This window comes from Thamnophis elegans, chromosome 2, assembly GCF_009769535.1.
Source record: "Thamnophis elegans isolate rThaEle1 chromosome 2, rThaEle1.pri, whole genome shotgun sequence".
NCBI classification, from domain to species: domain Eukaryota; kingdom Metazoa; phylum Chordata; class Lepidosauria; order Squamata; family Colubridae; genus Thamnophis; species Thamnophis elegans.
Window position 1 is genome coordinate 61,445,838 of NC_045542.1, and position 22,417 is coordinate 61,468,254.

Here is a 22,417-nt window from a genome sequence, read left to right on the forward strand (position 1 = left end):
ATTTTTTTATCTCCGCAAAACATTTTGTGCAATTTCCCTTCTTCTGTATTTCAGTTATGTAAGACAGCTGGATTTTATTTTCCTAAGAAAGATGGTTTAGATCAGGGGTCCCCAATCCCCAGTCTGGACCCCACTACTGGACCTTGAGCCTTTTGGAACTGGGGCATGGAAGTGGCAGGCAAGTGCAGAACCATCCCCCCTCCCGCTCCTAGGGGTCCACAAGGTGGAAAAGTCAGAGAATTTTATTTTAGATGATTTTTTACATTTATTTTGCATGTTCACTTGCTCTTGTTTACTGTGGAGCAGGACTTCCGTGACATGGAAATTTCAGATTAAGATCTTTCTACTGATTCTTACTGAATGTTGATTAAATTACATTTAAGTTAAAGATAACCAGAAGGTGGGGAAAGGTCCTGTTGTCTACTGCATCCAGAATTTATCCACGGAACTATGATCTGTCACTTTTTGTCAGTAGACTTTTTCTTTTGTAAAGCTTTGTGGTATCATTAAAAAGAGAGCTGCCTTTGATGGGCAGAAATAACATGAGATGTGCATCTTAAAATCCATTGAAATATCAAGAAAACAGGAAGACTTTTCATGCTTTTGGGAGGTGGAGTGGCAAAGAAATATCGTTTGTTATCTGTGCTTGTGACACCATTCTTCAGATATGTAATGTGGAATGATATGGTAATTATACACCAATTTGGGATCAAGGAGATTTGTGGGTAATGATCATACAGATTTTTATTTACAGATGTTTTATAAGTGGATGTCTTTACATTTCCAATTTATCTCCCCAAATCTACTACAGTAACTGCGGCCCACTTCTCCAAAACTGTGTTTGCAAGCTTTTATAGAAAATATTTCTTCTATATAGAAGGATTTGCTTTACCTTCAGTTTCCTTCCAAGGTACCTCCTCGATTATATCAACGTACTGTATCCAGTATTAAAATGTTCCAATGAGGAATCCAATTGATACTTTATTAAATTTACCTTAGAGCCAAACCTCTGCCTCAAAGGAAAGACAAACAATAATTGAAAGGCCTAATAACTTTGAAAAGAAAAAAATGAGAAGTTTCTTTTTAAAGAATATTCAATAATCCATATTGAAGCTCCCACATTAAAAAAAAGGCACACAATGACTATTAGTTATTTGGGTTTCCTCTGGGTTATTCCTTTTTCCACTGAGTAATAACAGTGGAATGGATGAATTCCCATTTTGAAATGTTTACAACTATATGCTGAGTTGGTAAGAACAAAATATCATTCTAAAAGCTGAGTCAGGATTGAAGATGCATAACCAGGATCAGAAGAAGTCATTTGCTTGAGTGGATAAAATACAGAACTGACTTTAGTCTGCCATTTCTTCAGTCAATCTATTCCTTAAACTGATGGATAAGGGATTTAAAACAATTAGATTCCACTTTCACCAGAGAGAAACACAGTATACTGTCTTTCCCCTTCTGTTTCCATACAGTTCCTCCTATTCAGCCAGAACACATGACATCATTCCATATTCAATTATAAGTTGTAAGTACATCTGAGCTGCTGAATTATGGTCAATATCATTAAAATTGGATTGTGTGCCACTGAGATGTCTGCAGAAAATGTTGTGTACTAAAGGAGAATATATGCACCTAGAAGAGAAGAAAATACACTAGACACACCACGTAGGAAATAGATGTATTCCTATGCAGAGAAACTTTTAATATATGAAAATATAATCATGTCTTCAGAAATAAAAACTTCATAAAAGTGCAACAAAGCAAACCTCCCCTAGACACACTTTATTACTAAGTCAAGTCCATAGTTCTCAAATTTCTTTGAAGTCAGCACCCACCTATGTGTACCCTACCAGTCTCAGTGTGTTAGGGAAAGTCTTCCTCATCCCCATGCATTTCTCCTGGTCAATGAAAAGTGAATTGGCTTTGACAGCAAGATCATGTTCCAGATTGGCTTTGGTGTGAAGCAGTGTCTGGAGAATATCTTCAGCATCTCTCAGCCTCTGTTGTAGTCCCTGGATTGTATCATCAATTTCATAGACTTCATTCACAAGGCTAAGTGGGAAGAAAGTAGGGAAGGGTATTAATACATTATTTTCATGCTTTAGGCTTTTCACCTCCTTTTCTTGTCAAAAATTTACACAAAAGACTACTATATTTTCTGAGAGAGAGAGGTGCTTTAGAAATATGAGAATTGGATTTTGGATTTGGATTTATTAGACATTTATAGGCCGCCCTTTTCCCTGAGGGGACTCAGGGCGGCTTACAATCAAAAAGGAAGGGGAGTGTAGGACAATACAAAGGAAATGTGCACAAAAATAAATTAGACAGTAAAACTCAACATTCACTCAGCATTCGGGAGGGGCAAAAATAAGATTATCCCCAGGCCTGACGGGCTAGCCAGTTCTTGAGGGCTGTGCGGAAGGCCTGGACGGTGGTGAGGGTACGAATCTCCACGGGGAGATTGTTCCATAGTGTCGGAGCCGCAACAGAGAAGGCTCTCCTCCGAGTAGTCGCCAGTCGGCACGAAATAAATAAATAGATAAAATGAAGGACATTGGAAATAGAAGCATGCTTTTGAAAGTCACATACCAAATGATATAGTATGTTAAAAGATACCAATGGAATTTATATTTCAAAGAATTTCAAAAATACTGAATTGGGGTACATGCATTAAATTTTTAAAAAAATTGAAATAGGTGACATTTTCTCGAGTTCACTTTCTCTATAGTGTACATTAAAGAAAGCTGCATACGAAATCTCCATGTTAAGGAAAGCTGCATACTTTTACAAAAAATGTTTTAAAAAATGCTTTGAAAAGCCGTTATCATTGTTATTATTAAATACAAAATATTTGTATTTATATAATTTTATTTATTGTGTAAACAGCCATGCAATAAATCCTACCAAACCCAATAATGTTTTTGCTCAGCATGCTAGCTTTTCACAAGGAAGCTTCCCCAATAAACTGACCATTTATTGCACTCAATTGCATAAGAGTTATTTTTCCCCCCCATGAAACCAATGAAACAAAAATTGTCTGAAAAAGTGTCAGTGTGACAAAGCAACACTACTTAGAGGGAAAATGAAAAAAGAATGGAAAATTGTGGTTTCCTGTTTGCATACTAGTATTCTCACATGTCATTTTTTTTCTCTTTCATGTCAATTCAAGTGACTGGGCAAAATGAACTTTTCACTCTGAAGGATGAAGAAAAAGCAGAACAGTTGATTTCAAAAGGCACTCTAAGGTGAAACTGGTTTTCTAGCTAGTGAACCAAACTGAAAAAGGAAACTAGAATCTCCATGAAAGGTTAAAGAAGCAGTGTGCTTAGTCCTGTTTCCTGTTGCCCATTGTAGCTGATATCAGGAGTTCAAAGGAAGTGTACATGAGGAAGGACTTTCTTTACCATTGCTCCTGAAGAGAGCCAACTGGTCTATAACTGATAGATGGTTCAGTCACAAATTCTATTCAGTCAGAAATGCAGAGTAAGCTAACTATTAGGTTTTGGCCTCTGAAGAACAGTTAAGAGTCAGACTAGGTCAATTATACTTAGATATTATGGATACTAGTAGCTCATTAATTGTGACCAAGAACAAACTCTGGGCCTATCTCTATTTTGGTTCAGAGTTTGTGTCTGGTTCATACTGTGCAAAGTTTAATTGTGAAATTAGAATAAGAAAATTAGCTCTTAAATAGAAAATCAAATTATCACTGATTGCTAATTGAATGAACTGAATTAGTGTTGTACATGAATCTAAAAAGCTAAGTATATGTGCAAATTAGAAACATTTATTAAAAACAGGCATGGAAAGGGCTAAGCAATACTGTCCCAACTTCTCTTTATACAGTTTCCTAGGTCAGGGGTCCCCAACCTCTGGCATGCCAGCATGTGGGCCATGAAAACAAGTGAAGCCCCATTCACAGGATGCAGACAGCATACATATTGTATGGTTGTATGATTCTTGTTTATTTTAATCACGTGTATTGTGTTTTATGTTCCCTTTTTCCCCCTTTGAGTTGTTCGCCGCCCTGAGTCCCTCCCGGAGAAGGGCGGCATACAAATAAACTAAATCTTAATCTTAATACAAAACCGTACCCCCTCTGGTCCTCAGAAATTGCTTTCTCCACAGAATTGGTCCTTGGTACCCAAAAGGTTGGGGACCACTGTCCTAGGTGGTTATAAAGGATGAAAGGAAAGTTCTCATAGGCTCACAGAGACTGTGAGTTCTAGTCCCACCTTGAGCACAACACCAACTGGATGACTGTGAGCCAGCCTCTGTCACTGTATCCTAACAGGAAGGCAATGGAAATTTACTTCCAAAATCTTGCCAAGAAATTTGCCACCATCCCTGTACTTGTTCCATAGGCTCTTTCATTCAAACTAGTATAATGTTTAGCTTGGTCATTGGCCAGGTTTAGTAGTAGCATTCCCTTTCTGCCCTTAAAATGTATGGGACTACAATTCCCATAATCTCCATTTAGACGTGCGGCTGATTCTGGTAAGTCCTATTCAAAGGCTCCGAAGCCACAATAAAGCATGGGACCCTGTATTTCAGAAGACTCTGTTGTTGTTTTTACAGGGATAGCCCTCCAGAACATTATGCTCTAGAACAAAGAAAAAAATGTATTCAACCCCTTCTTGCCCTAAGAATTTAATGTTCTGTGGCTGGTCGATTCGTGTGTTTCATCAAAAGGTGTGCCTGAGTAGAATCTAAGTATGCAAGCTTGTGCATAGAAAACAGAGAAGAATGAGAATGTGACACAGCGAAAGAATTGAACCTCTGTTGTATTGTACATGCTTTGCTAAAGAAATCTCTAGGTTTCATGCCTGTTGAACCTCAGTGAACGGGATCAAGTAGCAAATAATGTGGGATAAATCTGGAGAGTAGCTCTTAATCAGATAATATAGTTAAATTACATACTTATACTGTATACGTATACAGTAGCATGGCCTGATTAAGACTCTTTTCCAAAGGTCTGCCACAGTGGTGGGTTTCCAAATGTTTTACTACCGGTTCATTCTTGCATGCTCACACGGGTGTGTGATGCTTCTGCACATGCACAGAAGCATCTGGGCAGGTGGGTGGAGTCTCCTGCCACTGCTACTACTGGTTCAGCCAATCCATGCCAATCTGGGAGCAACCCGCCTCTGGTCTGCTGTCTTTGCTGTTTATGAATACTTTCCTTTCCTTTCCTTTTCTTTCCTTTCCCTCCTCTCTCTCCTCTCTCCTCTCTCCTCTCTCCTCTCTCCTCTCTCCTCTCTCCTCTCTCCTCTCTCCTCTCTCCTCTCCCCTTCCCATTCCCCTTCCTTCCTTCCTTCCTTCCTTCCTATAACAAGGGTAGAGGATTTTGATTTTCCTTACCGTAACTGGGCATAATCTCGGCAAAGTTCAACATTAGGTCGACGTGTACGCTCATCCAGGCGAGTCTGGGCAACTTTCAAAGAAGGTCCTTTTTCCCGAATAGCCTTCCGAATCGCTTCTATGATCATCTCTGTATCAAAGATTTCTTGAAGAGTCTACAATTTGGAAAAATAAGGGGAAAGATTAGAAAATCAATATGATATTGATATCTGTCTTTAATAAGGACTATATTGGTTCCCCAGCCCCAACTGCATCTTAGTTCTGTAATACTACATGAATGCAGCTAGTGACTGCTGCATTAAATCAATCATTTCTCACCTTTTTTTGCCACCCAATTTTTAAAGTCCAAAAAACAGAAAAATGATTGAATACACAGAATTCCCATTCTTTCAGCCAAAAACTAGGTGGTCATGTTTTTGGTTATGCATCTGTGGGTACAAGTCTAATTTCAAGGATAATCTAATATTTCATGGGGGCTATCCCAACAAAAAGCTTTCATAGTGGCTCTTCTACAGTGAATGGGGAGAGGGTAGATATTATAAGTAGGGGAATGTTACATCCCCTTATGCTGCTATCTGAAGTTACTATGGTTAGACTAGATTCAAGCTTGAACAAGTATAATTTTGATGAGAGATTTTATATTTATGAAAGGAGCCTGGAAAATCGGGGAGGGGGGGAGAACGCTTGTCCTTTGTCTCTCAGAAATCACGAAAGAGAGAGAATTAACAGTGTGTTAAACATTCAAGAATGCCCTCACAATTGCAAAAGACAGTTGTACGAGGGAAACATGTGACCTGTGGAAATTGTTGACAATCCAGTAAAGTCTCCAGAGAGATTCTAGTTTACTCTCCTCTATCATCTTGTGAGAAAGAGGGAATCTTTCTTTAGAGCATAGGCTAACTCAAATATATCTCTAGTGGCTTTTTCCTCCCTCACTATGCCCTAATAAATGTGGGGGGAAAGAATGCCATTCCAGATTGTTCACTCAGAAAAAAAAATGAAAACAACAATCAGCTCTATCAGCTGTAGCACTCCCCTCTTAGCAAACTTTCTCTGCAGGGAACTGCCTGGTGATTAAAGTGTTAACTTGTCATTGTACAGTTTAATAAAATTATATTTTTAAAAAATGGAAAGCTGTTTAGGAAAGCCATGGTGCATATCTGAAATTCTGAAATGTGAAAATTACTGGGAATGTGTTTAGTAATGTACAGGTAGTCCTTGATATATGACCACAATTGAGCCCAAAATTTCAATTGTTAAGCAAGGCAGATGTTAAGTGAGTTGTGCCTCATTTTTGCCACAGTTGTTAAGTGAATCACTCCATTTGTTAAGTGGTGATTAAATGAATTTGCCTCCCTCCCAATTGATTTTGTGAAATTGATTTCACCTTGGGAGGGTGAACTTTGTTCTCCGAGCTTGTGCGTTGGTTTGTGAATGTTTTGTTAACAGGCTTGGTAACATCTTCAGCAAAGTTTAGTTGATCCCCTAAAGTCCACTGAAGATGTTACCTAGCCTGCTAACAAAACATCCAAAAAACAACCCACAAGCTTGGAGAATGAACCTTCACCCTCATCCTACACCCGAGCTACAGATACTTGCCACTATTGCAGATCTCACCTTAGCCAGATGGGTCTGAATCTTATTTTTGGCATCAGCAGTTTCAGAGATGCGGTTGGTAAAGGCAACATTTGCTCGGTTAAATTGGTTCCACATCTCATTGGCAGTCACCACAAGCAAAGTTTCAATATCATCCCTGAGCTTGGAAGAGGCAGCCCGCTCACTCTGGGAGCGCAGAATGTTATCATCAGTAAATTTGGCCCAGGATTCTGGCACTGAAATCCTGGGAAAGTAGAAGAGACAAACAAGCGAGTTGTAAACAGTATGTGTGGCTCTTCCTTGAAACTAATTCTGGATACAAAGGTGTACCAGTTATGTTTGCAACATTTGAGCTGTTTAACAAATCCATCTGTGGTGTTTGGACATCCCATTTTAAAGCATGTCAACTATTTTTCTCTTAAGTGAGAAAGAATAGGAAGGGGGAGGGGAGGGGAGGAGTGAAGGAGGAGGAGTGGTGTGAATGCAAAAAATTTAAAGTGTAACTGCAGTCAGAAATGCTGGTGTGGTATTTAAGCCTGCCAAAATCTAACCTCCTGTACAAACATTAATTTGTTCACCACATGTATTGCTTTTTAAAAATGGAAGGGGAGGTATAATTCAGTAATCATCATATTACATACTGTTTAGTATTCTGGATATTCTTAAATGAGCATGAAGAAGCATTTTATAGTGGATTGTTCCCTTTTATTGTTCCAACTTTCTGACTGGAATGGAATTTTTCTGGTCCATTTTGTGAGCACAATCTGATATTGGAATAGGTGCAGGGTACTTCTGGTTCTGGTGCCAATCTTTTTTTTGTTGTTGTTGTTGTATTTCCAGTATTTTGTAATTTAACTCCCACTAATTCAGCCAGCATTTTCACAGACATTTTTAGTAGAAATCATAAGAAAGGCACCAGCTTGTCTATCATTATAGCTGGTAAAAAGCCTTTGCAACAATTGGAGCAAAGGAAAGCAATAGTCTTTGTTACAGAGGGTGAAATTAGTCTTTGTTCAACTTAGGCGAGCTAGGTTGAATTGATACATTTCAAAGAAATCCACTTTTTAAGAAAGAGAAGTTGAAGGCCCATTTTTTAAATGCATGGAGAATAGCTACTCAATACAGAGCAAAGCAGGAAGTCATCATCCCCATGGTTGTCTTGGATTGGTCAGCAGGTGTTTTCCTGATGGAGAACAGGCATGAATGAAGGGCATGGGATGAGATGCTTTGTGCCTTTGCTAAGCAAAAAAAGCATGAGGCCCTAGAATCTCTCTAGATTTTCCAATAGGAGCAGGCACATATTAGCCAAATGGGTAAATGGCAGGGCAACTGGCAGTGCTAAAGGAGAAATGGGAGCGTTGGAGGAGCGGGATGATCCAATAGACCAAATGAGCTGGCCTGCCAGACAAGATCAAGCTTGAAAGTTAGAGTTCCCCAGCCACATTGTGCTCCTAATGCACTTCTACCGAATAAAGCATCCAGTGAGGAACTAATGTCAGACACAATATTCAGTTCTGGAGAGAAAAAGTAATACCATCATAGAAGGCATTAACTATGAAGTCATCAAAGGATGAACAATCACATGCAAATGAGTTTTACATTTCTGAAAAAGTGATGTTTATGCTCCTTTATATCTCTAGGATTTGTATAAAGGAAGCTTTGCATTGTAGTCTTATATAGACAAGACACTCATCTATAAAATCACAGACATTTCAACTTTGCATCAGCTGTATCCTCAGCTAAAACAGAACTGAATTCTGTACACCTATTCAAAGGCAATGTACCTAGGAGTCTCCCCTCATTTTATTTTGGCAACAACCCTGTGAAGTAGCTTAGAGAGATTGAATAACTCAGAGTCATCCATTGAATGGCAAGTCTGAATTTATGTAGTTCATGTCCAACATTTAGCCACTGTCACTGGTTCCCTTAAAAATGAAATTGGTAGTCTCCATTCAACACTTACGTGGCATCAAATCGCTCTACACCTCGGTAATAGCCGATGCCATCAGATGTGTTCCTGAGATGGTGACATTTGTCATCAATTCGGTGAGCTGTTTGCTTGTCACTCAAATCTTTCTCCAGCTCATGCTGGGCTGATCTATCAGCTCTGTAGTGAAACGAGGGTCAGGGAGTAAACTAGGATTATAACTTTTGCAAAGAAAATCATTAGCTCCTTAAACTCCTTTATCTCATAACATTGGCAAACTGAGGGCTAAAACAAAACCAGAACATACGCATGCACATGCACATCCACGCCCACGCACATCCACACATGTGCATAATCTAAAAATCATTATATTCCAAAGGCTAGAAGAGAACAAAAGCAACCAACAGTGTTCATCCAAAAACTCGGGAGAACAACAGAGCACTTAATGGAAAGACACACAGGGTAAGGGCTATCTGGATCTCCAGGGCAGACACTATGACAGAGACTCCTAGATCCCATGAGATGGTACTGCCTAGGAATCCTAATACAAAGGAGCAGGCCCATCCTGTGGATTTTGCTAGGGCAAATGGAGATAGGTAGCCTTCTGTGTAGAGTTTCATAGGTGACAATGAACACCTTGCATTTCACTGGGAAGCTGAAATCCAGTGCAGGTCATAGAAGAGAATGTTACAAGACTATATTGTGAAATGGTTCAAACAACCCATGTTGCTGCATTCTGGATCAGTTTCAGTGCCTGAATGTTTGTCAAGGACAGTTCCATATATAGGGCATTACAATAATATAACTCAGACAATGGTAAGTTATGAACCACTGTGAATAGGGGGTAGTGCTGCCTGTTTTAAAAAAGACAGTTGTTTCCCTTCTCCTCCAGGGCAATCACTAGACCCAACAGAACTGAACACTTTTTGACCAGTCTCCTTGGCTCTTTTCAGTGGATACATGATGCACATAGTATATTATACTCAAAGAACTACATTTTTTATAATGCTGGATTTCTCTTACATGAATTGCCTATTTAGCAATAGCAATAGCAATAGCAGTTAGACTTATATACTGCTTCATAGGGCTTTCAGCCCTCTCTAAGCGGTTTATAGAGTCAGCATATTGCCCCCACAGTCTGGGTCCTCATTTCACCCACCTCAGAAGGATGGAAGGCTGAGTCAAACTTGAGCCGGTGAGATTTGAACTGCCGAACTGCAGCTAACAGTCAGCTGAAGTGGCCTGCAGTACTTCACTCTAACCACTGCGCTACTTCGGCTCTATGCACTATGAGCCATGTGTTGTTATTTGGAAGCAGGTGTGGTGGTTGGTTGGGTGCTTTACTAGGATCCACTCTCAATTCCCATCCTCATCACATCTCTGACTTTCCCATTTGGGGGAAGATCTCAATGCATTCTACTCACATCTAAGTGAACATTATCAGAAATTTCTGGGCAGTCAGGAACCCAATTTTATCACAGATTCAGAGGCTTTTGCTTATTATTCATAAAAAAAGCAAATCAAGCCCTCTTCTTCAGCTTTCTTTGTTCATTGCTAGATAGGTGTGAATGAGAAGATGGGAAAGTTGAATATGAGCCTTGTTCAAATTGACTTCTCAGTTTTCAGGGAGCAGATTGATTGTCTGGATAGAGCTTCACTGCAGACAACTAAAAATGAATCTTTGAGACACTGATTATCCAGACAAAAGGCTTAACTTGAATCAGCATGAGGTTCTCAATGCTGATCCAAAATTGAAAAGGGGAATTTTATTCAGTTTTTTTCCAAATGGTGAAAATCATTTCCCTGGAAAAGGGGAAGATGAGTTATAAATAGCCATGATGCCTCAGTCTGAATAAAGTTCAAAAGGGATTGCCTTTCTTTTATCTTGACTTTATGACATCAACAAGGACTGAAAACAGATGGGCGCTTGCTAATCTATTAGGAATTGCTATCGGTCCTTGAGATCTAAAGTGCCTTTCAAAGACCTCCAACATTCGCCTCTGTGTCTTTTATCAATACTGTATGTTTAGAATCCAGTTTTATGTCTCGTGGACATTTCTGATCTTGCTAGAGAAGAAAGCCATCAGTATATAGGAAATGATTCTCACCCTCAAGCTGTGCTATGGAGAAAATTGATCAGGTGGTCACATCAGAATTGATTTCTAAGGCCCTTTAAAGAAAATTGAGATTAAATGTTTTCTTACGCAAGCTGGGCCATTGCCTTATCCAAGTATCTTCTCATTCTCTCTTGGCATGAATGGATTACATCAACCTCCTGGTCAAGTTAGAAAAACAAAAACCCTGTCATATATTTGCAGGGATTAGTAAAAATGTTCAGAATTATAAATTTTGAAAAACACCCCCATTTGTTCTCTTTGCCATTTGATCAATGTGGAAGCTACATCTCTAGTCCTCCAGGAGAGACTTTTTTCTTTCAGACTCAGGGTAACCCTTCCTAGAGGCTTGCAAATGACATGACTTTGGATGTTACTGGGACTTGGTGGGATTAAGATTTTAACTTTTTTTCGATAGCGTCTGTAAAACATCGTGAGAATAATCTTAAGAGACAGGAGGAAGAGCTTCAGCCTTGACAATGGTTGGATAAACAAAATCTTGAGTCCAACGGAGGGATGGAGGTGGAGGAAGCATCTCAAAAGAGAGCCTTCCTACTTCTTTGGAAAGGAATGGCAGAGGAGAAGGGAAGTAGTTTCAGATTTGCAAGATTCTCATTTACTCATGGTTTTGGTGTCCTGTCTGCACTACTTTGAAGCTCTGAGAGCTGGTTTTGTTTCTGTAAAGAAGCCAAGTAGATATGTTTTCTCACTGTAAGACTTAAGACACCAATTGGGGGGGGGATATATGCTTTTAAAAACATATTCTAACACATTTAGACATCCATTTTGGTCCTAAATCTTATCCCATTGTATAAATATTTGAATATTTGAGCCCCCATTTATTCTGGAGGCATTTGAGATCCTGTATGGCATTAACTTCGCCATTAGTACCATTTCTTTTTTTTTTCCTGTTAAGACTCTCAAAATATCTATTTTGAAGTTCTGTTTGTTTGGTGGGGTCTATATGCGTGTATGTATATAAGATATATAAGTAAGGGCCATATTTTGGAATTCTTTTCAAGAGGCACAACTAGTTCCTCATGTAGATAACATCAGGCCTTTAACTGATTGTGCAAAAGAAAAAAAATCAATATTAAATATCTAAAAACCAGTTGAATATGACGCTTATTTAGGAAACTGAAATTCAATTTCTCCTTGTTTTCCCCCACCCACCCTTAGGAAAAGAAACAGGTGAGGATTTTATTGTGTATCCTTACCACACTTATAGCAAGATCAAATGCGACCAGCCTTCTTTGTAGCTTTCACACATTTTCTCACTACTTCCATTATTTTTGCTTACCACAGAAAATTGATAGTAAGGAAAAATAACAAAAAATAAAATAACTGCTCAGTGTCTTCTGATTTGTTGTGTTAGGAACATTCCACTTAAAAGTCTACTTTGCACTTTGAAATTTATCCTGTTCCAATTCTTTTCTTGCTTACACTTTGTAAAAATGGTCAGCTATGAATATTATTTTCATTTGCCTGGAATAACTAACCAGAGAATCCAAATATAAATTGCAAATCTGCTTGGTTTTTAGTGATTTAGGTGAAAAGACAAAATAGCAATAGCAATAGCAGATTTTTATATACCACTTCATAGGGCTTTCAGCCCTCTCTAAGCGGTTTACAGAGTCAGCATATTGCCCCCAACAACAATCCGGGTCCTCATTTTACCCACCTCGGAAGGATGGAAGGCTGAGTCAACCCTGAGCCGGTGAGATTTGAACCGCTGAACTGCTGATCTAGCAGTCAGCCTGCAGTGCTGCATTTAACCACTGCGCCACCTTGGCTCTTGAGACCGAACAAAGAAAGCACATCCTTTGACCATATCTGAAGAAAGAAAAAGACTATAGGCAGAAAAATGGCTCTGTTTTTCTCTTTAAAGATGTTCCTGCAACTGATTTTATTTAAGCGAAAATGTTTCTAAATTTAAATAAGCCAGAAACTCTTAGATAACATGATCATGCAAAGTACTCTGTGGAATTTTTGACCCATAGACTATAAAGCAGTGGTGGGTTTCTAATTTTTTTCCTACCGATTTGCTCATGTGCACACATGTGAGTGCACTTGCACATGCATGTGGCACTTCTGTGCATGAATGCGGTGCTTCTGCGCATGCACAGAAGCATCCAAGTGGATGAGCGGAGCCTCCCGCCACCGCTACTAGCGTTTCGCCCATCTGGCCTGAACCGGCAGCAACCCACCTCTGCTATAAAGTAGACTCTGGCCCCACAAACTCTTCTTTCTTACATCCACTTGTCAGTCACGTACACCCCCCCGCCCCGGTGACCCAAATATCATTTTGTTTTGGTTTAATTTCTTGAAACATTTCACTCCAATGTTGATATCCACTTGCCTTTGGTCCAGACAATAGCAAGAGACCCACAATTATCAAGGACTTAATTTTTTTCTAGCCCCTCTCCCCCAATAAAAATCAAACTTTCTTTTGGATAAAAGTATTCTCTAGATCAGGGGTGTCAAATTCAATTTCACTGAGGGCCACATCAGGGTTGCTGGAGTGGGTGTGGCCAGGGCGAGCATGGCCAGCTTAACATCACTCATGTCAGGGGCTCCTGTGGCGGCCCGAGTGCTCTACCAGAGAAAATGGCCTCCTGTAATCCTCTGCCAGCAAAATGCAGCTTGGAAGGGCTGCCATTTTTGGCTGTGTTGGCCTCCTTCAACCCTCTGCCAGTGAAAATGGAGCTCGCAGCCCTTTTCACTGGCAGAGGCACCATGGGCCAGTCTTTTGCTGTTTCCAGGGTAGCCCCACAGACCAGATCTAAGCATCCCATGAGCCAAATCTGGCCCCTGGACCTTGAGTTTGACACCTCTGCTCTACATTATTTGAGCAGGAAATTGATGGGATTAACAAGCAGGTTTTGGAATTTGTGTGTGTGTCAGTAGTAGGATTCAGTCAGTTTGTACCACTTCAGGAGAACCGGTTGTTAACTTTCTGAGCAGTTTGGTGAACAGGTTGTTGGAAGAAATCATTAGGGCAGAGAACCGGTTGTTAAATTATTTGAATCCCATCACTGCTCTGTGTGTGTGTGTGTGTGTGTGTGTGTGTGTGTGTGTGTGTGTGTAAAATAGACAATGTAATGGGCTGATCCAGATGTCCCTGACTCTCATGAGAATTTTTTTTTCCATGAATGATCTTTGAAAGAGAGCACTGGCAAAAATTCTACAGAGATTGCAGCTCTTAAGGAGTGACTACAAGGGATCAGCATTTCAGGGAGAGGTTTGCAACCTAGAGTCTGGGCTCAATATTATCTAACAAGACCAGAACCAATGGCAGCTTATAAATGGAAGTTCAAATTCTATCAGCCCAACTTTAATAATTTTCAAAAACGGAAAGGTCAAGAGTGCGAGGAGCATCAAGATTTATAGCCATTAGCTGACAGTTCACATAATAAGGGACCTTGGTAGTGGGAGAATAAGCTGCTGAAGAAGTAAACACTTGAGGGGGGAAGCACAAATATGGAAAGGCCAAGAGGCAGGATGTACAAAGGAAGACTGAGCCAAGAAGCAAATCCAAGATAGCGATGAGACAAGTGAAATGTTTGCTAGGACATTTCCTGACTTCTATAATATACAGAAACTACTGAAAGCTCAGAAGAAAAAGCTTATTAAATTGTGTAAAGAATAGTAAGTATTCCAAGCACAGTATTTGTATGTATTTTTTTAATCAAAGAATGATTCTTAAAACAATTGCTTTCCTCTACTAATTGTTTACTTAAAACATGAATATGGGGTAACACAAAGCATCTCTTTCATTATTTTCCTTTAATAAGCTGTTATTATTTACATCTATATTTACTTACTTTCTTTCATAATTGCCCACACACCATATTTGAGCCAACCCTAATTGTGAACTGATCTGAAGATAACTCCGAGTAGCTAAGAAAGGAATGATGTGAGTAATCTCATATGCTGCAAGACAGTTCCCACAACTGTCACAGTACAGAGGAGATGAGATTTGTAGCCTAAAATATCTGAAGACAAGCAATTTGGGCAAAGTTATACTCTAAATGAATAGAAAATCATTCAGGCTTAAACTCTGAAAGACAAGCACACGATGGTGCATTTGGGCCATTCACTCTCTCTTTCTGCTCGATCTACCTCACAGGATTGTTGTTATGGGGAAAATATGAGGTGGAAGGTTATCTTGCATTATTAAAAATAATACAAACAAATTTTCCTTTTTCAGGTGTTAAATGAGCTTACTGTCAACAATTGTTTTTCCACATCATCATGAACAAGATCAATGCCCATTCTCTTCTCTCGGTGAAGCAGGCATTCCTGGGCTACCTAACAACAGGGAAAAAAAGTTACTGTATATCTCTGTGTTGAAATATTTTTTAAAAAACTGCTAAATCTGTTCCAGGATTGTAAAATATGTTACATGTTGAAAAATATATTTTTCTGTGACACCTATATGTCCTTTCAGTGACAAGTATGACCTTCCTATCTGTCTAATGTGTTTTTTCCAAGTTCTTTCCTTTAGAATGTAAAATCTTTATTTTTACCATTTCACATAAAATCACTCAAACTAATAGCAAACATCGAGTTAGGGTTGTTCAAACAAACAATAGGAGGGGAACAAAAATGTATTTTAATTTATCAATTTATTTAAATATTTAATATTTTATGCATACTTATATACACAATACAGAAAAGAAGAAGAGAGGGAGGGGGAAGGAAGGAAGGAAGGAAGGAAGGAAGGAAGGAAGGAAGGAAGGAAGGAAGGAAGGAAGGAAGGGAAAGAAGGCTCACCAAATACAACACTGATGATTCAGTAACTTTGTAAATAAGGAATGTATGGTATAGGGAGAAAATGAAAGGGATAAAAATAAATTAAAGAAGGAAGGAATGAACTCTGGAAATAATTATTTCTGCATTGCAGGTTTCAGTTTGTGTTCACCTGTTTATCAAATACTGAGGAAAATAGTTGTTTTTAAATCAGAATCTACTATTTGCTTATCCTGCTAATTCTAGTTGCTTTTTATGGAGTAGTATAACATTATTGCTTGCTAAATTTTCTACCTGGCAAAATGCTTGATGATTTATCTGAATTAAAGCAGTTTATTGATCTACCAAAAAAAAAATCACCGATACTGATTTTTTCCCCTAAAACTCAAGTGAAAAAATGAGTAAGTACACCATTGATTTGATTCCTCCTGGACTGTTAGTATCAACAAAACTAAGAGGAAATTATTAGGAGAAATGCATAAAATATCTGGACTGTTGCCAAGTAATCTAAAATAATTTTACTGAAACCTAAGATGGCTTTCAAACAGCTGAAACACAGCAGGTAACATCACTGAAATATCAAATGTGCTATCAATGGAATTGATCAGTTTACCTGAAGGGGCCCTTCAGTTTCTACCAATCCTCTTTCCAGACGCTTCTTCATCTCTGTAAGAGCATTTGTCTCTCCAATCATTCCGTCTATTTCATGGTTGAGCTCTGTTTTCCAAAATACAATATCATTGACTCGCTCTCCTATATTTTTGGTTGTTTCTGTTTGGGTTTTCCTTGTCTGTTGTTCCTTATCTTGGATCATTCGGGTAGTGTCCACTCTCATGTTCTCAGCGTTATGCCGTGATGCTTCTGAATCCTTGTAGTTGGTCAGATTTGATCTGTACCAATCATCAGGAGAGTACCTATTAAAGAGTGCTGTTCTGTTGGACACAAAGGGGAGCATGTGGCTTGGGGTGACCCCCTGAGAACTCTTGGAAAATGGTGCTAAAGTCGGAGTGATAGCAGCAACTTTATAGTAGGTGCTAGGTCTCCAAGGAAGGCTCAGGCTGTGGGTTAAAGAATAATGAGGGAATCGATTCTTATAACTTGATGCCATGGTACTGATAGCTGGCAGAAAATTTGATGGTGTTGGTCTTGGATGGGCATATGTGGCCGTCAAGGTAGAGCCTAAGAGCTCCATTTTGAGAACAATCTATCCAGTCACGTGTCCTGCACCAACAAAAGAAAACATAGAAATGCATGCAAGAAAGTTCCACTTAAATAACAAACACAATTAACTGAAAACCTAGTTGGCAAAGGCCACCGACCACATGCAATTGATCCTTAAATATCATGAAAAGATTAAGCAATGATTTATTCTTTAAAGGTATTATTGTTAAGCTTAGATTTCTGTTGCAGACAAATCTAAAAACCCATCATTAAGATATATAGCATTTTATATCATAAATAAGGACATGCTGCACTTCAGATCTCTCACGATCTTATAATATTGGCCCACTAATAAGTAGCTGATACAGTAGTAGTGATCTGCTGTAACAAAAGCAACAACAATAAATACCCCAAACCAACTTTCCCTATAGGAATATCCCATCATAAGCAATTCTTTATGATTCTATTAATTAATGTCTCAACTCATTTGCTTTTCTTTCAGATGAATCATTAAAAAGTCCAACTCCATATAAATCCTTATGGCTGCATAACCATGTGCCAATTTCATACCCAGCCTTCATTTTTAGACAAATTTGGAATTTGTATGAAAAATTGTTTTAATAGATGTCTGACTTTACTGATTATGGGATAGGAAGAAACGCACCATTGTTCCAGACTCATTGCCTCTTTTATGTCTACTATTTTAGCATTTCTGAGAAGAAATGGACTGAATATTAGATTTAAACGTGAGAAATTCAAGTGCAACTCCAGGGTTTAACTGTGAAATGTTCTAAGAAGCCTTGGGAACCATAATCCTGATCTAACTCTTTTATAAGCTGATGGCACTCCTAAAGACAAATAAAGAATTACTCAATAAAAAAATTAAAAAGAGCATAGTATGTTCAATCACGTCATTGACTAAGGTAGGTAAAGTAAATATTTTTGTTTCATCCTGCGATTGAATATGTGAATGTCAGTGGAATGTAGCCAGTAACCTTAAGAAAAAAGATCACCCAAGGTCAGTTCTTTGACAGTTTCTTTTTAGAATCAGAGTAGTAACACATTTGAAATAGTATTGAAAGGTTATCTTGGAGACAACAATCATAAAGGAAATTGTTGGTTCAAATAACCACAAGCTAAGTCAGTCTATTATACTTTCCAGTTAGACTTATTGTCTGCTGGAAACCTAATATTCCTGGCCATCTTATATAAATACTTGGGTGGTACATAATACACAGTTGAGTAACAAATACAGAAGATTCACCTGAACTGAGGAAGCTTTACTGCTGCTGCAAGAACAGAAGTTAAGCAGAACCAAACCATTTGATTTATTAGACAGGCAATAAAGATGGCAGCTAAAAGTGGGCATCACATGCTAACAGGAGCCTCATGGGACATATCAACCTCCTTATGTTCCATGTTAGGTTTTTTTAAAAGTAAAGGTTCCCCTCACACATATGTGCTAGTCGTTTCCGTTCTAGAGGGCAGTGCTCATTTCCATTTCAAAGCCAAAGAGCCAGCACTGTTTGAATATGTCTCCATGGTCATGTGGCCAGAATGACTAAACACCAGAGGTGCACAGAACACTGTTACCTTTCAACCAAAGGTGGTCCCTATTTTTCTACTTGCATTTTTACGCGCTTTCGAACTGCTAGGTTGGCAGGAGCTGGGACAAGTAACAGGAGCTCACTCTGTTATGCAGGAATAGGGATTCGAACTGCCAACCTTTCTGATCAACAAGCTCAGGATCTTAGCCACTGAGCTACCATGTCCCTCTAGATTTTTTTTTTCTGCCATTCTAACACACATTTGTCTTTATTGCAATAGCACTATAGTAATTTATATTTAATTAATGATCTTCTGAATGTCTTTGAAATACAGTGCCTCCTTTTTAACAATATCCAAATTCACCACTTTTCCATTGGATTCAATGGGTATCAGTGTATTTATTCTCTAGAATTAAGAAATTAAGATAGGGAGCATTGGTTGTGTACCCCCGCAACCTGTTGCTGAGCTTCACTGCTGCTTTCTCACAAACACTAGCAAGAAATCATGCATCTTCAGCAGGATTTCTTTGTGTATGGGGTGGGGGTGTGAGAGAGGGGGAATGAATTTTTCCTCTCTCTCAACAACTCTGGTCAAATTTGTTGGTTTCCCATGGCCTGATAAATCAACATCCTGAAAAGCAGGTCCTTGTGGAAAAGGGGGACTTTTTCCTTCCTTCTACCAACTTTATTCAAGATAAAGAAAGGAAGAAGAATAGAAAAGGAGAGGAATATATATAGATGTGATGTTTCTGTTTTTGTCTAAATGGGTATAGAATTTCAGATCCCTTACTTGATAACCTATGTGATATTTTCAGCTGAAAATAAGCCTATCCGAGCATAGGAGCTTGAGGGGAGGGGAGAACCCTACTCTTAATTACTCTCAGACCTAAGGTGCTTGTCAGCCCGTTGGTGTACGGTAGTGGAAGATCATGGGCCAGTCACTCTCCCTCAGCCCTCAGAAGGAGGCAATGGGAAACCAGTTCCAAAATCTTGCCAAGAAAAATCCTGGGGCTTTATAGTATTATCAGCAATATTAACCCTCCAAGAATCAACCAACCAAACAAACAAAGAGTCTATCAAGCATGTTCAGAAGTCTCTGCACAACCTACACTTGTGGGTCATGTGACAGTTTGTGCTGTCAAAGTTGTTTAGAAGCCATGTTCTTGAATAAAATACATAGGAAGTTACACAAGAAAAGCTGAGTTTGGAGCAGAGGATAAAGTCTTTCCCAAAGCTTTGCTAAACAAACTCTAACCTGTGCTCATCTGCCAAAATGTTCACCCAGACCATTTTATAAATCTGTAATCCCTCAATTCAGGGTAGAGTCAGGGCGACTGGATGGAGTTGAGCGTTTACTGGCCAGATGCCCCTCCTGATGCCATGCGGAGATCACAGCAGATATTATTTCATTCAGCCTATATTGAGAGTTATCTCATACTGTTTCTCACACTGTGCTTATAACAATTTGTTATTTCAGGAAATGGAATAAGTTCAGGAAATCTAAACAATGACAGCCATATTGCTATTGCTACCACTACTACTATTATTACTACTACTATTATAATATCCCTTCTTATCTTCAATATCCATGAACAAGTGATGTTTAAATAATGCATAATTTTATGTAACAATCAAACTTGGATTATTTTATGCGCCAAAATGCCCAATAGGTTTTTATTACAAACTACAGCAAATGGTTGAGGGAAAAAATGCCTCTGTAATAAGGGAATTCAATTATCTTCTTTCACTTGGTAAATCTAAGTACCTTTTAAATTCAAAGACATTGATTTATTCCCACTGGGTCAGATGACAAAAAGTCTGTTAAATAAACATTCCAGAACAGTTGTTAGAAGGGAAGCCTGGGGCATTTGGGGCCCATAATTACAAATTAAGACAAGACAATTAGCAGGGTTATACTGTACTTCTGATGAGGTGTGATATTTAGAAGACTGCTTTCCTTCCCCCATTGGTATTATGAATAAATTATGACACCCCATTTCGTAAAATGAAGTTGATAGAAAGGATTTGGGAGCAGAATATTGTAGAGAGCTAAGCGTTATCCACCTTATGGCATCACTTTCCACCCACAAACGATATTCTTGATCTTTCAATCCCACATTTCTCCATTAACTTTCCGATCAATGTGAATAAATTTTAAGTAAAATGTATTTTATATGTAAACATTTTAGGATATTATTAATATATTGCTATTATTTGAATTCTGTTTTCCCTATAAAATTTCTCCCTTTCTGCTTTTTCCTCTACCTCTTTCGCATCCTAGGGGATCTTACAGTACTTTTTTTTTTACATCTTTATTATATATATTCTTTGGGCTTTGTGCAATGGATTAATTTCAGGAGGTAGGCGAGAAGCAGAAGGAAAACCTCTTGTCTTAACTTGCCCCTGTGGTTTCACTTTCCATGGACCATTCATTTCCAATAAAGCCATGAGTGGGAAGACGGCAACTTGCCCTGTGCCTGTCTTTTCTATCTGCTTATTCACTCTTGAAGGACTGACAAGTAAGACACGCTGCCTAGAAGATTAGTATGTACTAGGATTGCTGGGTGTTCCTTGAGAGATGCTGCCTTTCTGGTGCCAAGAGAGGCCTTCAGAGAAACCAGAGTGGCTGCTACTCACCTATCTGCATATGGTGCTAAGGAAGGAATGGAAAAAACCTCCTGGATCCACAAGTTGCTGTTCATACAGTGGCCAGTCTCTCTACTGCTCTTCCCTCCCACACACGGCTTCTATCCCGCCCTCTCACATTGTGACATACATCCTTCCAGGTCCGTGCCATTGGTTAAAAGGAGAGTGGAAGAAAAGTGGGGGTGGGGAGGAGCGAGGTTGTTAAGGACTCACTTGCTGCTTAGTAACTCTACTCCCTGTCTGGTAAAGGAGGAAGGGAGGAGGAAGAAAAACTGGCAGGGTGTGTGTGTGTGTGTGTGTGTGTGTGTTCTGAATAGATCATTACTCAGCATGAGCTATTAACTGCCCACATGTGAGGGCAGTAAGTGTGCAGCAGTGCCCATCCGTCCATAGGGTGTAAAATTGCACAGCTAATGGAGTAAAAATGCCAGTGAATCTCTAGCTACGTATATGGAACCATAACAGGAAAGTGGTGCTGCAAGTTTTAAAAAAAAACAACCTTTGCAGGATAACTGAGGAAGTAGAGAAAACTTAGGAGGAAAAGGTGTAAAAAATTATATCCTTATTTGACCACCACATGTCATGATTGCATGGCTAACTTGAGTTGAAGCATCATTTGAAACTAAAATTCTTCCATAGAACTAATGATTCGGTTTTTTTTTAATCATATATAAAATTGGGGGGAAGAGATAAGTGAAATGTGTTGCTGTAGCAAGCAAACTGAGCCCTCCCTGAGAATAAAATCAAACCTAAGTGACTGACACCACACTCATACAGCACCTTTTAACATTGCTGTTCTGTTCACGCTTACTTATAAATAAATCCCACTTTGTTCACTGAAGTTTACTTACTTGTCTAAATGTTTGCATCTAAATGGTTTTTTTGGAACCCAGCCTAATGTATGCAAAATATGGCATCCCAATTTTAAAAAAAACACATTATATAGATTAGAGAGCTGTGTTCCTAAAATCTAAATGCAGTGAAGTACATTTCATAGCTATTGAGACTCTTTTGGCACCCCAAAATCCAAAGCAATCGTTGTTGCTTACTTGAACCTGGCTGAAGAAGGAACCTGGTCTCCTAGTGCTGCTGCTGTGCAAGAATTTGTAGGAAGAGTCCGTTCAGCTTTCCTTTTCAACCATGCTCTATTATTAATCATGAGTTACAGGGTTTTTATTTATTTATGAGTCAGGGAGGAAATCAAAGCGAATGTTCAGGGGATGAGCAGGACGTGCTGCCCATGTACAGAGAGAATGTCCTCGTGAAAAAAAATTGATTGGCAACTATGAGGAATACTCTAAGAATTC

General features: G+C 38.9%; 1 protein-coding gene across 1 annotated transcript; it reads right to left on the bottom strand.

The window, feature by feature from the left end:
* Window positions 1–1,530: 1,530 nt before the first annotated feature.
* On the bottom strand, window positions 1,531–21,159 carry TEKT3 (tektin 3). The gene is made up of 8 exons (XM_032211216.1): window positions 21,102–21,159; window positions 16,370–16,977; window positions 15,232–15,315; window positions 11,095–11,165; window positions 8,927–9,070; window positions 6,985–7,207; window positions 5,368–5,522; window positions 1,531–2,058 (listed from the first exon to the last, which is right to left on the bottom strand). The coding sequence occupies exons 2-8, from the start codon at window positions 16,946–16,948 to the stop codon at window positions 1,842–1,844; spliced, it is 1,473 nt and encodes a 490-aa protein (XP_032067107.1). The 5' UTR covers window positions 16,949–16,977; window positions 21,102–21,159; the 3' UTR covers window positions 1,531–1,841.
* Between the last annotated feature and the right edge of the window lie 1,258 nt (window positions 21,160–22,417).

Coding starts and splice junctions, on each gene's coding strand:
- TEKT3 (XM_032211216.1), bottom strand. CDS start 16,948: ATGGAGCTCTTAGGCTCTACCTTGACGGCCACATATGCCCATCCAAGA. Junction 9,071..11,094: donor AAGGCAATGGCCCAGCTTGC/GTAAGAAAACAT, acceptor GTTTCACTACAG/AGCTGATAGATCAGCCCAGC. Junction 2,059..5,367: donor CGAGATTATGCCCAGTTACG/GTAAGGAAAATC, acceptor CTTCCCACTTAG/CCTTGTGAATGAAGTCTATG.